This window comes from Homalodisca vitripennis, chromosome 4, assembly GCF_021130785.1.
Source record: "Homalodisca vitripennis isolate AUS2020 chromosome 4, UT_GWSS_2.1, whole genome shotgun sequence".
NCBI lineage: Eukaryota > Metazoa > Arthropoda > Insecta > Hemiptera > Cicadellidae > Homalodisca > Homalodisca vitripennis.
Window position 1 is genome coordinate 160,223,268 of NC_060210.1, and position 16,176 is coordinate 160,239,443.

Consider the following 16,176-nt stretch of genomic DNA (forward strand, 5'->3'; position numbering starts at 1 on the left):
TAAGATAAATCTAAACTTTAAATATACAAATTTTTAGTTTTTAAGAGAGCTATTGACAGGTCTAATGAAAGTTCAACCTTGTTATTTTAAAATTTTTGTAAGTTTGAAATATCCTAAATTTGAACTGTTTAACTGTTAACAAAATTGGAAATTTGCTGAAAGTGACCTGTAACATATTTTAAGGAAGAGAACTTCTTTATTAATTCAAATAATTTTTTTTCAAAATGATTACTGAATAGACCTTTAAAATGAGGTATGGCTGGACCTACTTTTACATTTGAGAATCTTTTAAACCTGCTAGAGGTCAGGACCTGCTAAAGGCCGAGTCTTGCTAGAGGCTGAGGACTACCAAATGTCGGAGCCTGCCAGTGGCTGAGTAATTTTAAAGGCAGGGACTTACCAGGTCCTGCAAGCTTCCAGAGGCTGAGAGATGCCAGAAACCGAAGCCTGCTGGAGGTTGGGAGCTCCTAGAGGCTGAGTGGTCTCAGAACCTGAGAAGTCCTAAAATCAGAGTCCTGACAAAGGATAGAAGCTCTCAGAAGATTTAATGGTACTTTGGTATTATCCTGAGGCTACTATTTTTGGAATGTTTTTGTTACAGAGACCCTAAAAACACTAAATTATTACAAAGAACTATATTTGACTTACTGTGAAAATTACATTTCATTATGACGATTGATCGGTTCTTGTTTTCTGCCTCCCAAAAGGAAACAATGTAGGCGAGAAGTAGGTCATTATATCCTTATCTACTTCTTGTTATTACACGATATAAGTAGGTTTAGATTAGGTTATCATAAATATGTTACTATATTAGTACCAAAGATAAAAATAACCTTTATGAGCACTCACATCATCTAAGTTCCAGATTGTCCGTTTCCAAAGTCAAATCACATTAGACGATCAGGCACGTTATCTGAGTTCTGGAAATTACTGATCGAAAATGGCCCAGGCAATCAGTGTGGGCTTCGGTGCCCCGCACTTCTGGTAAAAAAGAAAAACATCCCTTAAAAGATAGTACCTTAATTCAAGCTCAGATAACGTGAGTGCTGGTAAATGTCAACTTTAACTTTTTATATTTACTTACGTATGTATAGCTTAATTAAAAATAGTAGATAGGGACCTAGGATCCTGGGTATTTTTTGTTCTTAATAGTATATTGAGCAAGTATCATTACAGTATCACTTGAGCAAGATGGGTTCCACACCTTCTAACTGATGGCCATAAACAAAGGCACAGCTACATTTGAGTTTTCTTAAAGAATACACTAATGGTGGTGAAATGTTTTACAGTATAGTGACTGGTGAATATGAAACTTGGTTATCACACTTTACACTTATATAAAGTGTTAATCCATGGAATGGTGTTATGTAAATTAATAGTCAAGGCTCATAAAGTGCAAGCAAACCCGTTCAACACGTTAAAGTTATGGCTACCATTTTCTGGAACACCATAGTGTATTTTTTTGCCTCAAGGTTAAATCATAATGTTTAATCATATGGCTTGACTCTCAGACGACTTCAGCGTACCATCCAGAACCACCAATATGGCCTATTGTCAAAAGACACACGTTTTGTCCATGATTCTGCAAAGGCATATGTATGGTGCAGAAAAAAAAAACAGAGCTGTTTGATAGTTTTTTGTGGGATGTTTTATTCATCCTCTTAACAGTCCTGATCTTGCTCCAAATGATTATCACCGTCCTCTGGATCTGAATGACTTTATAGGTGGAGTTTGCTTGGACAAATAGGTCAAAACAAAAGTCAACAGAGGTTAAAAAGCATGAAGCAAACTTATATGGTGAGAGAATTAAACACTTTTTGGCCACTATGACAAGAGCCTCAGTATGTGTGGAAATTATGTAGAAAAGTAGCTTACAAGTTGTACTTTTTTGTTAAAATAAAATTCATGGTTTTTGGGATATATGAGAAAATTAGTCCCAACCCTAAATAAACAATTGGGAGGTGAGTTAAAATTAAAAAAAAGGTTGACGTCTTATTTTAAAGGTCCTTGTAACAGAAGAATAATCTTTCCTTCTACGCATGTAAGGTCTATCATAGAGAAAAAAGTATCCATCTTAGGAGTATGTTTTTATCTATGGTTTTACTCACTGCGTACTATAGTTGCATTTATCCTCATTTGTCATTCATTATGCCTATCTAGGGAGCTCATGATCTGTGGAATTCCCACATTTTTATATTGCAGAAGAAAGCCCTACTTGGATTATCTGCTGCATTCCAGTTTGAGATTTGAAAATGGTTTCCGATACAATTCAATCTACATACTGGATACCGTTACTCTATATCATAAAAACCTTCACCTTTTTCCCCATTCCAACTGAGTTACTAATCCATTGAGAATTAATTAGCACTGTAATAATAATCCGATATAAAACTTTCTGTTTTTATTGTATATATTTATAGTCTTAGCTTGATTTGTAAGTTAATAGTTGTTTTAAATACTTTTTTGTATGATATCCAGTAAGTAACAGCCGCTTAGAAATAAAAAATTAACCAACTGAAATAGAAACATTTTATTACATACATTTAAAAACTACACTCTTAGGATATTTTTCAACATAATTCACTTTTAAATTGAGACATTTATCATAACGTGACACAAGTATTTTTTAATTCCAGCATTGTAGAAATCTGCCACCTGAGATATTATTACTGATTAATGCCAGTGTGAAGTTCAGTGTCACTATTGAAGCGCTGTTTCGAGTCAGGTTTACATCATGGGAAAGAGGTGGTAGTCGCTTGGTGCCAGATCTGGGCTATAAGGTGGACAATAAAACACTCCCAATAAAATCATCCACAACTTTCATGAAAAAAGAAAATTTTCGAGTTAAATTTTTCCCTACGCTTGTTTTGTATTGTTCGTCGTAGCTTCTGCAATGTTTCACAGTACCTCTCTGCATTGATTGTTGATCCTTGTTCAAGGAAATCAACCAGAATTACACCCTTAGCAACCCAATACAGTTGCCATAATTGACATTTGGAGAGAATTTCTTGGAGAAATTTGGAGTTTGGAGACATTTTCTAGGTTTTTCGGAGAATGTGTGTGCCCCCGTTCCATAGACTGCATTTTTGTTTCACAATTGACATGCTTCATTACCAGTAACGATAGGATACACCCCCCCCCCCCCACCCCCCCCCCCCCCCACCCCCCCCCCCCCCCACCCCCCCCCCCCCCCACCCCCCCCCCCCCCCACCCCCCCCCCCCCCCACCCCCCAGACAAACAAATGTTGGTGACTTGAGAAGAGTGTAGTCTAGTAGTGATCTAATTCCGTGCAAGATCTGGTGACAGCACCACGTTGTGTAGGTGCGAGTCAGGTCCTGTACCACCTCAAAATAGGTAGGAACCTCAGTCACATGCAAGTGGTAGTCCAAGTCTCTATCCTGAAACAGACATTAGTTAAACTTAATAACAATTCATTTACACCAATATTACTGAACTAATTCAAATAATTTTGGTGTTAATGACTTATATGAATGTATAACTGAAAAACTTATTAGAAAATATGTATTTTATCCTTTAGTGAACCATGGATTTGGGTAAATATTAAATAATATAATAGCATTAAAAGCCAAGTAAGTGTACATACGCAAATCAAAAATATAATTTATTTTCCTTTAAAAACATGTTATTTAATGTTTGTGGAACAATATAGTACGATGTAACAAATATTTGACAAGAAATCAGCCCCATTTTGACTTTCATATCTACTGTGAAATCAGAAAAATGGCGGCCAGCCACTTGTTACAAACTACAAATGCTCAGTCTGTCGGCGGTCATGTCTGAAAATATTTGTTTCCATGCTCCTTTTGGAGTACAGTCACTTCATTTGTTGTTTTTTTTTATTTTGTTTTCAATTAATTGTTATTGATTAAACCTTCATATTTAGATTAAGTGTGTTATTTTTACTGGTTTATGTCAAAGTTAGTCAAAATTGATTTTAACTACACACAATTTATTTTTAGATCAAATATGATAATAACCCTAGTAACGTATTCATCAAGCCTGTTAAGGCTGCCAGTGTAGTAAAGATCCGTTCGGTGCATCGGTCTCTCTGGGATCGAAGGATACGGAGATCGGAAACATCCACACTTGTACCAAGGTTGTCTTGGTATTGGTGGTAGCTCTTCTCGCTCTATCGCAACTGTCGACAACACAAGGGACACAGAAGGCTGCAAAATCCTGGACTGCGTCATCTCCCTCAGTCTTATAACAGTGTTGGGTCCTGTATCTCTCACCATGATACTGATACTGAAACAGGACAAAGCTATTAATCAGTACAATGATTAGTGAATAGTCTTACTTCGTTAGGTTTTTACGGTCATCTAGGTTTTCTGGTTTTATGCCACCATAAATATTTGCTAACACAAATGAAATTTGAAATATATCAACTTTAGTTTAGTTATCAAACGTTTTTTAGTTTAGTTATCAAACGTTTAACTAAAACTGACATGTTTTTTTTTTTTAAATCACTTTGATTATTACTAATCAACTTATAATATAAAACAAGGCTTACTTTGTTACCGGTTTGTTGCATTACTTTATAAATATCAGTTTACTTTTAGGGTTAGTTGAAAATGTTTAGTTTACAAGGTTTGTTTTTTTGCATGGAACTAATTGATGTAGAAAGCATATGACAATAAACTGTGTATTATGTGCTTTGTTGCATGTTTTATTATCAAAGCAGTGTCTTTGATTTGAGTTAAATCATACAAAATTGAAAAAGCTATGAAACGGTGTATAAAATCTAGTTTTATTTAGAAGTTCAGGAAGCAGAATGTTAATCATTAAGAGTAGATTTATAATGTTCATAAATGCAAAATTCATAGACTGTAAGAATATTTAACTCTGCTAGCTTTTTTAAATTGATATTTGAGGTTTTAATACAGTATTACTCTTATTGCTTTTTCCTGCATATTTAATATTGAGCACAGATTTTTGGAGATTGTTGTGTCATGTAAGGATATACAAAACTTAATTATGGAATAAATATATAAGTAATATAAATAATTTTTTATGTTTTAACATCACAAAAGGTGTCCTAATTTTCTTAAAGAAAATAAACCGGATAATATTTTTAACAGCACCTTTCTTATATGATCTCACATGTTCCAGAGTAATTATTATCAACTATTAGTCCTAAATAGTTGACCACTTCCAATTTGAAAATTTCAAACTCACCAGAGAAAGAAAATAGCTCAGTTATATATTTTTAATTTTTCACTTGAAATGTCATTCAGTTAGTTTTTGTCCAAATTTAAAAGTAAGTTATTTTGAATAAAACAATACAAGGGGTATATCAAATTATTATTTAGCCTAATTTCAATTTCCTTCCAAGACGGAGCATTAATATTTTTATACTTATATCATCAGCATATAAACAAATTTTACCAAAACCAAATTTTACAAGAGTTTAGGAAAGTCGTTTGTATAGCAAATGAATAAAATTAGACCTAGAATTGAGCCTTGAGGTACCCAAATACCCCATTATTTAATTGTTTCTATAGAGGATCTGTGTAAGTTTTTAAAACTTTTACTATCAAGGTGTGGTAATTCAACCAACTGCTTTAGATTTTTAAAATATAATTTATCCATCCATATAGTTTGCCCCTTAAGCCTAAGCCATGTAATTTTGGTAAAAAATTGGTCATAAAAGGCCCTTCTAGTGATTTTAGAAATTGTAAGAAGTAAAGATATATTGGTCTATAGCTTTCAATATCTGTTTGGCTCTCTTTTTAAATAGTGGTATTACTTTGGTGATTTTGAGTTTAACTGGAAAATGCCTGTAAATGAAAGATGAATTAACTAAATATAAATAAATAATTGGTTTGATTCACTGAAATGTAGCATTTTTATCAGACCTATCAAAATTTCATCATATATTAATCCCACACTTGACTTATTTTTCAAATAATGTATTATCCTTAATACTGTATTCCCTTCCCATCTACTGGTTTGTATCTGAAGATCTTAGTATGATTCATAAGTTGGTTAGTATTGTTAGAAAAGGTGATTTCGTCAATTCTAAAATTGGTCAATCTTTGTAAAATGTTATCCTTTACAAAAATTTTAGAAATAATTATTAAAATGTTCACATACAATAGTACGATCATTTATAATGCAACTGTCATATATTCAATTTAATGTAACAATTTAGAATTGTTACAGTAAGTGTAGGCTGGATGTTTCCATATACATTTAAAGAAGTCTTCTCATAACATTGCTGCATCTACAATGTGCTCTTGCAAAAGCTCAAGAAAGGAAAAACATTTTCTGTATATAACATGACTGAAGTATGTTTACCATAGTATACACTAATAATATAACAAATTATAGCAGTTTTACTAAGCATTTACATTTTAAATTTATGTGTTTTATAGTTAAAATTTCTCATTTGCTTGTTAGTACATTTTTTTAAAATTATCTATTATACTTTTTGCATTTTCAATCTTTATTTTAAAGTGAAAAACACTGGTTATAAAAGCATAACAGGTGTATACAAGAAAAATATGTTACTCCAAATATAGAATACACTATATTTGATATACTATAAGTACAATTTCTGCAAAGTGATAGAAAAAGGCCATCCACAGAATGCAATAACCATGGCTGTTATATGGTTTACCCTTCTCCATAAGAATGCAGAGAAAAATGAACCAGGGCTAATGTAGTGCAGTGCTAAATTCATACAAGCTTGGACCAAAAAAATTTCAAAGTTTTTGTATTTTAGCGTAGTCCTTAGTATTTTTAGACTATTGAATATTGTACTGAAAGATGGCCCCTGGAGTGTCAATATCAAATATTCATTTGTATCTTGGTCAGATAACGAATGCCCCTTTGAAACCCCAACAGTGCGCAAAGCAATGCTAGAAGCATGTGTGAGTCATCATATTATTCTCTGTTACAGTAGCGTCTCTTTCTGTTGGTTTTAAAGCCAATTTCATTAACTTGCAATACCCTTACTTGTGGAGAACAGCTAATTATAAAATACAGTTGAAAACAGTTTGTTTTGTTTCTGATTTTAATTCTTAGTTATTAGCGAAGGCTATTTACCATTGACATTCCACACAAAATTCTTTCTTAGGAACTTTTCTATTTTAGTGGTATGTCATTGATTTGTCAAAAATATAGTGTACTTACACTGTAATATACACTGAGAATATTAATTTATGGCCAGTAATTATAATTGATATTTCTTAAAAATATAATTATTCAAGGTAAAATGTAGTATAAACTTGGTCTTCTACCAGTTAGTTATTATTTAATCAAGGGAAAGACAATGATATAATATTAATTGATACGTTAAATGTAGTTAACTAGAATAACCAAATATAACAGATAACAGAACATTTTTTGAAGCATTATACAAGCCTTATTGAAGCCTTTATATTTTTCTTATTTAAAATTAAACCACTTTCAGAAAAAGAGCATTTGAGCAATACTTGTTTTAGTATTTTTATTATGTATATACACATCACTGTGTGAAACATTACTGAAATATTCATTAAGAGTATTGGTTTCAAAAGAAAACAAAATTTACATTGTGTAGCGTTTTTAAAGCTACATTGGTTGATTTTTTTAAATTAAAACTTAAATTAAATGAAATTTTTTGGAAAGAAATATTGGGATTTAATTTTAATTAGATTGTGAGAAGTTAGGATAAAAACGAATATGTAATCCTTTGGCAAGTTAGTTCTGGTAACTTTAAATTATTAGGAAGGTGGTTCTCTGCCTTGAATTGATCAGAACTTGTCTTGTTCTGCAGTTACGTTAGTTCTGAGAAGGCTATTGTTCTCCAGTTGGATACGGCTGAGCCAATGAGAGAACACTGCGGATGTCCATCAGAATTGGGGGGAAGGGGAACTATAAAAACCGCCAGCTCATAATTTTCGTTCTTCTTTTGGTAATTTATCGTGAATTAAGTTGATTACAGTGCGCCGGGTTTCTAAATTTTTTCCGCAAGGGATTTTGAGGTAAGCACCAAATTTATTGTACGTTATATTGAAATAGTCTTCCAGATCTGATATTAAATTATTTTTGTTGTCTTTTTTATAGGAAAAATTAAATTCATAGAAACTTCAGAGCAATCTGCATAACTGATTCTCGATGAACAATAGAGCACAATAGAATCATACAAATTACATTTGGTTCAAACTTGCAAGAAAAGTGAATAACTTTAATTGAGATTTGGTAATTTAGTAATTTATTAATATTTAATTGGAACTGTTTTTATTGTGAATTATTAATTGGAAATTAATTATTGTTTGAGAGAGTTGTATCTGAATTGCAAAGACTTGAAAGTTAAAATACAACTAGTGGAAAGAGAAGTTTGATTTTTTATTTTGAATTTTGAGTGAACTTAGAAGTGAACATTTTTATTTTAGTTATTTCCAAGTGGTATTTGATTTTTATTTGAAGACTTTATTATTTTATTTCAGAAGAGCTCTGATTTTAGTTTCATATATTTGATTAACATTTTTATTTCTTACCAAAGGACCTTTTAAAATTACTAAACGGTTAAGTGATGAAAATTCTGAAACATTGAACTTATTAATTTGCCAGTTTAAAATAAATCCATTATTTTAATTTAGAACTGTGATTTTTATTTAAGAGAAACCAGATAATATTTTAATAGTTAAAAATATAGTAATAAATTTTACTGAATATTCACTCGGAGCTTACTAATCAAAAAATATTTTATATCGTCTTGGATGTCAGAATATTAATATTTACAATCCAAGTCGTTATACATTGCAGTATAAATGCAAATGTCAAATTGTGTGTATGTACTTTAAATTTTCAATGGTGCTAGAAAAGTTTAAATAAATTTTGATCTATTTAGTCTGAAGATAAATTACACTGTAGATTGATATCCTGACACTGATACTGAAATACTTGTAACAATTATTGTGTAAAATAAGTAACAAGAAGTTTTCAAAGGGGAGAGTTAGCTCTCTGGATACTTTATACTATAGCAATGTTATAAATATTTATACACAGTGAAAAAATAGTAAGTAAACCTTGTATAGACATTAGAGATTAAAAGTGGCCAATGTGCAAAATAATGAATATTAATGCACCATGTTGGAGTACATACTGAGCCTGTATCACATAAATGTTCAACAAAACTCACTAATAACTGTAATTACATATTTTTATACTACACTAATATTTAGATGCAATAATATCACTTGTAGATAAAAAAAACATTTTTAATTCAAATTTACACAGGCTTCACGCTATATGCTAAATACAAAAAACTCACCATTTTTTCAACAAACATCACTCCACTCAACTGACACAGTTTATTGCATTGCTAACTCTTTCTCTTTTTTTTATTGTAATTGAATTTAGTATAATTATCAAATTAAATAACACTATAATTAAATAACTAATGTGATCGATATAATGCCATAAAAACACAATGCCATACAATTGCAGAAGCAAAATAGGTGGTTAATTCTAGTAAAATAAATGTATTGTGCTAAAAATGTACTGTCTGACTTAAGCTTTCAAGCTGTACTTCTATCTTGAATGTAGCAGACCTGCTGTGACTAACAATGTATCATGTAATGCTACTAGAAAGGCTAGCAGAAAGTGAGTGCCTATTATATACTTTTAGTATATTTTTCAACAGGGAGAGGGGCTTAGGCCCCCTTAACACTATATATATATATATATATATATATATATATATATATATAATTGTATAAATGGCAATAGCCTTATTTAATTTCAATAAACATTGAATCGCAAAAAGTACTTGCTCCGCCGGGACTCGAACCCGGATCTCTCACTTGCCGGGTGAATATGCTACCATTACACCACAGAGCGCTTACTTTTTCCGATTCAATTATTTAGTTTTTGGCGTATCTGTCACATATGCGTATATAAGCATATATATATATATATATATATATATATATATATATATAATATATATATATATATATATATATATATATATATTCACACAATCCTACTACAATAAATGTGCTGACCCCATACATGGGTATAATATATATATATATATATATATATATATATATATATATATATATATATGTGCAAGGAACTCGTGTTTGAGGTGGCAATGCTCAGAATAGCGGTCGGAAAACAACACCTTTACGTCTCTGGCATATATAGATCTCCAAGCGAAAAGTTGAATGAAACCTTAGACATTCTTTCTAACATCATCGAAGAAACTAAGGCTGAAAACCAATTAATAATCATTATGGGTGATATAAACGTAAACAGCCTAGTGCCAAATAATGAATCACGAAAACTTGAAGAAACACTGGCCAGCCATAACATGATGAGATTGCCTCTACCCCCAACCAGAATCACTTACAACTCCACCTCCTCCATAGACTGTATATGCTCAAACCTATCTGCATCCAACATCAATGCCACAGTAATACACACAGGCTTGTCAGACCACACCGCACAATTGAGTAAAATATCTCTTGAAGCACAGAAAACAGAAACCTCTAGTCTTATTCAACGACAAATGAAAAAGGACAATCTTGACACTCTAAAAACTTTACTGCACAATGAGGACTGGGCTGGAGTATTTGGAGCCCAAAATGCTGAAGACGCATACAATGCCTTCTTAAATACTCTGGCAATATACATTGATGCAGCTTGCCCTAAAAAGAAAACCAGAAATAAGAAGAAAACAAATTTTAACCATAAAGACGGTGAAGCTCTTACACTGAAACTTATCTTCAATGCCTTAGAAAGTACCAGACTACAGGAAGTGACCTGCATAAAACAGACACAGCCCTTGCTAAGAAAAACTATGACCTTAGACTAAAACTGCTAAAACGCCAGGCATCATCTAACTGTATAAACAGAGCTGACAATAAATCAAAAGCAATCTGGCAAATAGTAAACAGTGAAAGGAAGAGTGCAGAACAAGGCAAAGAGCAGCTGAAACTGAAGATAAATGGAAAAGAAACAACCAATCCAAATGAAATCGCTGAACATTTCAATGAATTCTTCACCAAAGTTGCACAGCAAATGTTGGACATCAATAATCATCACCAAAAAGGTCAACAGCTAACACTCCATGTAGCAAATTGTAGGCTCAGCCAATTTCACAACACCACTACAGAAGAAGTACAAATTATGATTAAAAGCATGAAGTCTAAAACCTCAGCAGGGCTTGATGAAGTATCATCAAAGTTACTTAAACACTGCAGTGAAGCCCTTACAACCCCCTTGGTCAGCATCATAAATAAGTCACTATCATCGGGACTCTTTCCATCCGCCTTGAAAGTTGCAAAAGTATATCCTAAGCATAAAAGTAACTGCCAAAAGACACCTAGCAACTATAGACCAATTTCACTGATCTCCACCTTTTCCACAAAGTAATAGAAAAAGTTGTATTAAAGAGACTGATGGACTACTTTAAAAACAACAAAACTTGCTAACTAATAGTCAGCATGGGTTTGTGAAAGGCAGATCCACAACAACTGCAATTGCTGAGCTGGCAGAGTTCATTTGCGATCAACTGGAAGCAGGAAAGCTTGTGACTGGCATAATGCTTGACTTCAGCAAAGCCTTTGATTGCCTGGGACACAACCTCATCCTGCAAAAACTTCAAAGCCTGGGTATTAGTGGCTCTGCTTACAGGTGGTTTAAAAGCTATTTGGAAGAACGCACCCAAGTGGTGGAGATAAGACATCATAGCAAAGGGATAATACAAAACATCAGATCCAAACCGTTACCTGTAAGCCGAGGAGTTCCACAAGGATCAGTCCTAGGCCCTGTACTGTTTATCTTATTTACCAATGACATGCCTCATCTTTTAAATGCCTATTGTTCTACTTTAATGTACGCCGACGATACTACTCTTCTGCTCACTGGGAGCTCTGCAGAAGAGCTAGCAATTGACTCATATACTGCACTAAATATGGCATACCAGTACTGCCACTCAAACGACCTAGTAGTCAATATGACCAAGACCAAACAACTAGCATTCGGTAGAAGACGAGATGAAATTGCAGCCCTACCAGAAGTTGACATGCAACCCAAGGCAACATTTCTTGGCGTAACAATTGACAAAACTCTTTCATGGACTCAACATGTTGACAACCTTTGCAGGAAACTAAACACCAGCCTCTTTGTTATCAAAAGAATTTGCCACATTAGTGATTTAATCACTGCAAAGACAACTTGTTATGCCCTTTTTGAATCACATCTGAGGTACAGCATTGCTATATGGGGAGGCACCACAGTCACTAACCTACAGAGACTTCTCCTGATACAGAAGAAAGTAATAAGAACTCTTTAAAGGCCTAGGACCAGTGGTTAATTTCAGTGGGAACGCAAGGGAACGGCGTTCCCTTACCTCCCAAGAGTGCCGGGAACGCAAGGGAACGCTTTTAAAACTACGAGTACAAGTTTTAGTTAAAAAAAATTGTAGGTAGGATCAATATTATGCTATGCTTTGTTTGCGAGTGACTCAATAAGCAGATAGTAAGCGCCCGTACAAGCAGTTTGTGAGCTGTGCTGTGATGAGTCTTGCACGGAATCAGGCAGGAGGAAGGTGACGGGCGAGTCATCCTAGTTCGCGCATTGCGCGGCTGCGCCTCTCAATAACAAAGCAATACCCACCCCACCCCCTTCCTTTCCCCCTCCATTCCTTCACCGCGCGCCACCGCCCCAGTGATCACAAAGTGTGTTGACTAGTTGACTTGACCTTGGTGTGTTTCGCGTTTAAGTTACAAGTTGCATCGCATCCCATCACGCTTAAGTTCGTTTTTGAGGTGCAGGTCGTTGATTGTGTTCGTGTTTATGCTTAATTAGTGCTGGTGCAGCTAAATAGTTTCCTAATTGACTATGACTACCAGAATAATTGTTGATTTCTTTAAACCTAACCCTAAGAAACAAAAAGGTTATGCGAATAATCAGAACTGCAGTTCGGAAGCATTGACTACAACTTCAATTGTTGATCAAGATAAAAAAGAAGACGCAATCGGGATCAATGAGGATAATTGCGATTACCATTCCCCCTTCGACTTCCTCGTCGGTTCAAAATAGTATCCAGGTTGGTGGGTTTGGGATCTGATGCAGACGAAGCTAAGGTTAGTAATGAAAATAATGATTTTGTTAATAGGGGTGAACAGCCAGTTTGTTGGTCTGAAGAACAAATTGTTGAATTTAAAGCTAAAAATCCATGGTTAATTGTGAACAGAGAACTAGGTTGCAACATTTGCCGTAGTGTGAGTACTCTAGGTGCAGAGAAAACGAAGGGCCTAAAGATTAGCGAAAAGTGGGTTTTAGGAACTGTTACCCGCTTATGGAAACAATAAAAAAGACCAGCAATCCTTCTCTTAGGAAAAAGATATTTTTTACACCGTGGGTCTCGAGCTCATTCTTTAGCTGAAAAAATACTCATTTGAAGCTAAGAAAGATACAATGAAAAAAGCTGTTGCTTCTATGCATAAAGAGCAGCAGATTGTAACTGAGCGCATTTTCCGCACGGCTTATAAGCAAGCTAAACTAAATAGGCATTTTTTGAGTTTGAAACTGAAATTGATCTTCAAATAATGAATGGCTTAGATATGGGGCGAATCCTACATTCAAATGTTGCTTGCTCCAATATGATTCATCATATTTCTGATGAAATGAAATCAGACTTGATAAATGGCCTAATCAAGTCAGACTCTAAATTTTTCCCTGCTTTTGGATGAAGCCACTTCAGTTTTCAAACAAAAATGCTTTGGTGGTTTTATATATCAGAAACTGTTCTAAAGGGAATGCAAAACCCTATGACAGTGTTCTTAACACTTTTTTGAGCTAAATAGCACATCAGCTGGTATATTACAAGAACTTTTAAATCAGTTACAAGCATTAGGTCTAAGCTTTGAATTCATGAAAGACCATATGATTGCTCTAAACTTGTGATGGTGCTTCAGTGCTACTAGGCAAGAAATCCTGGCCTTGCTATACAGCTTACTGAAACGTTCCCCAACTTGTTCATTTTGGCATTGTTTTGAACCATCGTTTAGAGCTTGCCGTGCACGATTCCATAGAAGAAGTAGCTGGAATCAATCATTTTAAGATATTCAATGGATAAAATTAGAAACATGTTTAGTTGTTTCAACGAAAAACAGCAGGGAGTTGGCAGAAGTTGCTAAAGGACTAGAGGAGCAAATGTTGAAAATCGGCCGTGTTTTAGATACTCGTTGGTTAGCCTCCAGCTTAATGGCGGTGAAAGCAGTTTGGACAGATTTTAAAGCTTTGTACACATCATTTTCATTGAAGCATCTGAAGACAAACAAAGGGACTCGAAGCAACGTTCAACTTACAAAGGGCTTTGTAGTACATTATCTTCTACAACTTTTGTACACAACCTGGCATTGATGTTCGATGCTCTAGAAGAGTTATCGGATTTGTCCTTACAGCTTCAAAAATCAAGCCTCAACCTTATCCAAGCCCACAGTGATGTAACACTGTTAATCAAAGTGTTTTGAAAACCGAGTTGAAAACATGCGTAGACGTTCAGTGGAAGCTAAAATTTGCTATTTGACGATTTGATGTTTCAAGATGTTAAACTTTGTGTAAGATCCAAGATACCCAGTATTCCAGAAAAACAGTTCTATCGGAGCCTCGCTAACAACTTGACTTCAAGGTTGCTATCATCATCTTCAAATGCGGCTGAAAACACTACACCAAAATCATGAATGACATCAAAGTGATCCACCCCATGTATTGGCCAAAAGACTTATCCATCACCTACGGAGAATGTGAGATCCAGCGAATCTACGATAGATTTAAGATTAGCAGCTCTCAGGATATAATTAGAGACTTCAGACACTTCAAGCAGGGACTGAAGCCTATGTTAAATGGAGAGAAACCTACTATTCTAGAGCAACCGCCGTCGTTTAAGAAACTGATTTCCATCATAAATAGTATTGCAGTGTCTAGTGCTGAATGTGAACGTGGGTTTTCTGTAATGAATCTAATTATGTCCTCCTCTTAGATCTTCACTCTACATTAGCACTGTTTGCGATTTATTGCGGATCAGGCTCCTAGGACCTCCTGTGGCTAGATACAATCCCGAGCGACACGTCAAAACCTGGCTGGCGAAGGGACACCATTCTGCACTTGACACCAAGTCAAAACAACGAGGGCAGAAAACTTACCATGAAGACAACATTGCATTGTGGGAACTTTTTTCCTAAATCTGTTTTTTTAAATATCTTTTAGAATTTCAGAACATTAAGTTTTCATTAAAATAACTAGCCTATGCCTAACTTATAGTTGTGTTCTGAACTCAAGTTTCTGAGTTCTTTTTTGTACTTACAGTTAGTTTTGTGTATTGTTGTTTTTGTTTCTTTTGTAGTTTTCACTTTAAAATATTAACAAACAACCTAAAACTAAGTTTACCAACAGTCTTGGCATTGCCTTACAATATTATACTACAAATCCGTACCATATTTGTTATAATAACTAATAAGCAAATAAAATAATCAACCTTAACTTTTTAAAACTACACTAAATTTAAAAAAATGAAACCGTGTTACTCCACTCTGTGTGTCATTTATTTTGTGTGTAATTAAAACGCTTCCTTTTCCTTTCCAAGAAGTTTGGTTTATTTTGAATGTATTAATATTGTTTTGTACCCATAAGGTATGCAATTGTTTTGTAAAATATGCAAACTTTTAAAAAAGCTGTTATATTAACAAACATCCATTTACATATTAATATGTATTATTATTACTACTGTAATGTGTATAAATAAAACTGTGAATAAGGCTCAATTTGTTTTTTATTTTACCATTCATTAAAAAATTAATATTGGCGAGCTTCATTGATTCAAACAAAATGGTGAATGAAATCAAACCAAATATTTCTGGGAAATTTAAAGTAGGCAACAAGGTGTTAATGGAGTAGAGTAGAGTAGAGAGTAAACTCAATAATTTAAATTCATGTTTTTATTTTCTTACATCCTAATCAAGCACCTTAAAGAAATATAAACAGCATTAAAATATCACTTGGTATTTTTATAAAAATGAATGTATTATTATGTCTGGGTGGCCTAAAAAACAACGGTTTACAGTTTATAATTTTCAAAGTTTTCCTGGGTGAGGGCCCCCCTCCTTCCTGGGGTGTATTCCATACCCACCGTCTGAGCTTCCCGCTTTAAG

At 33.9% G+C, this 16,176-nt stretch overlaps 1 protein-coding gene across 1 annotated transcript in view; it reads right to left on the minus strand.

Moving 5' to 3' along the window:
• Positions 1 to 396: 396 nt before the first annotated feature.
• Positions 397 to 16,176, minus strand: part of LOC124361250 — a 31,881-nt gene continuing 16,101 nt past the window's right edge. The window contains exons 6-8 of the mRNA XM_046815295.1: positions 4,000 to 4,267; positions 3,241 to 3,399; positions 397 to 501 (exon numbers count right to left, since the gene is read on the minus strand). Of these exons, the coding sequence (XP_046671251.1) occupies positions 397 to 501; positions 3,241 to 3,399; positions 4,000 to 4,267 (532 nt within the window). The remainder of the gene's footprint in view (positions 502 to 3,240; positions 3,400 to 3,999; positions 4,268 to 16,176) is intronic.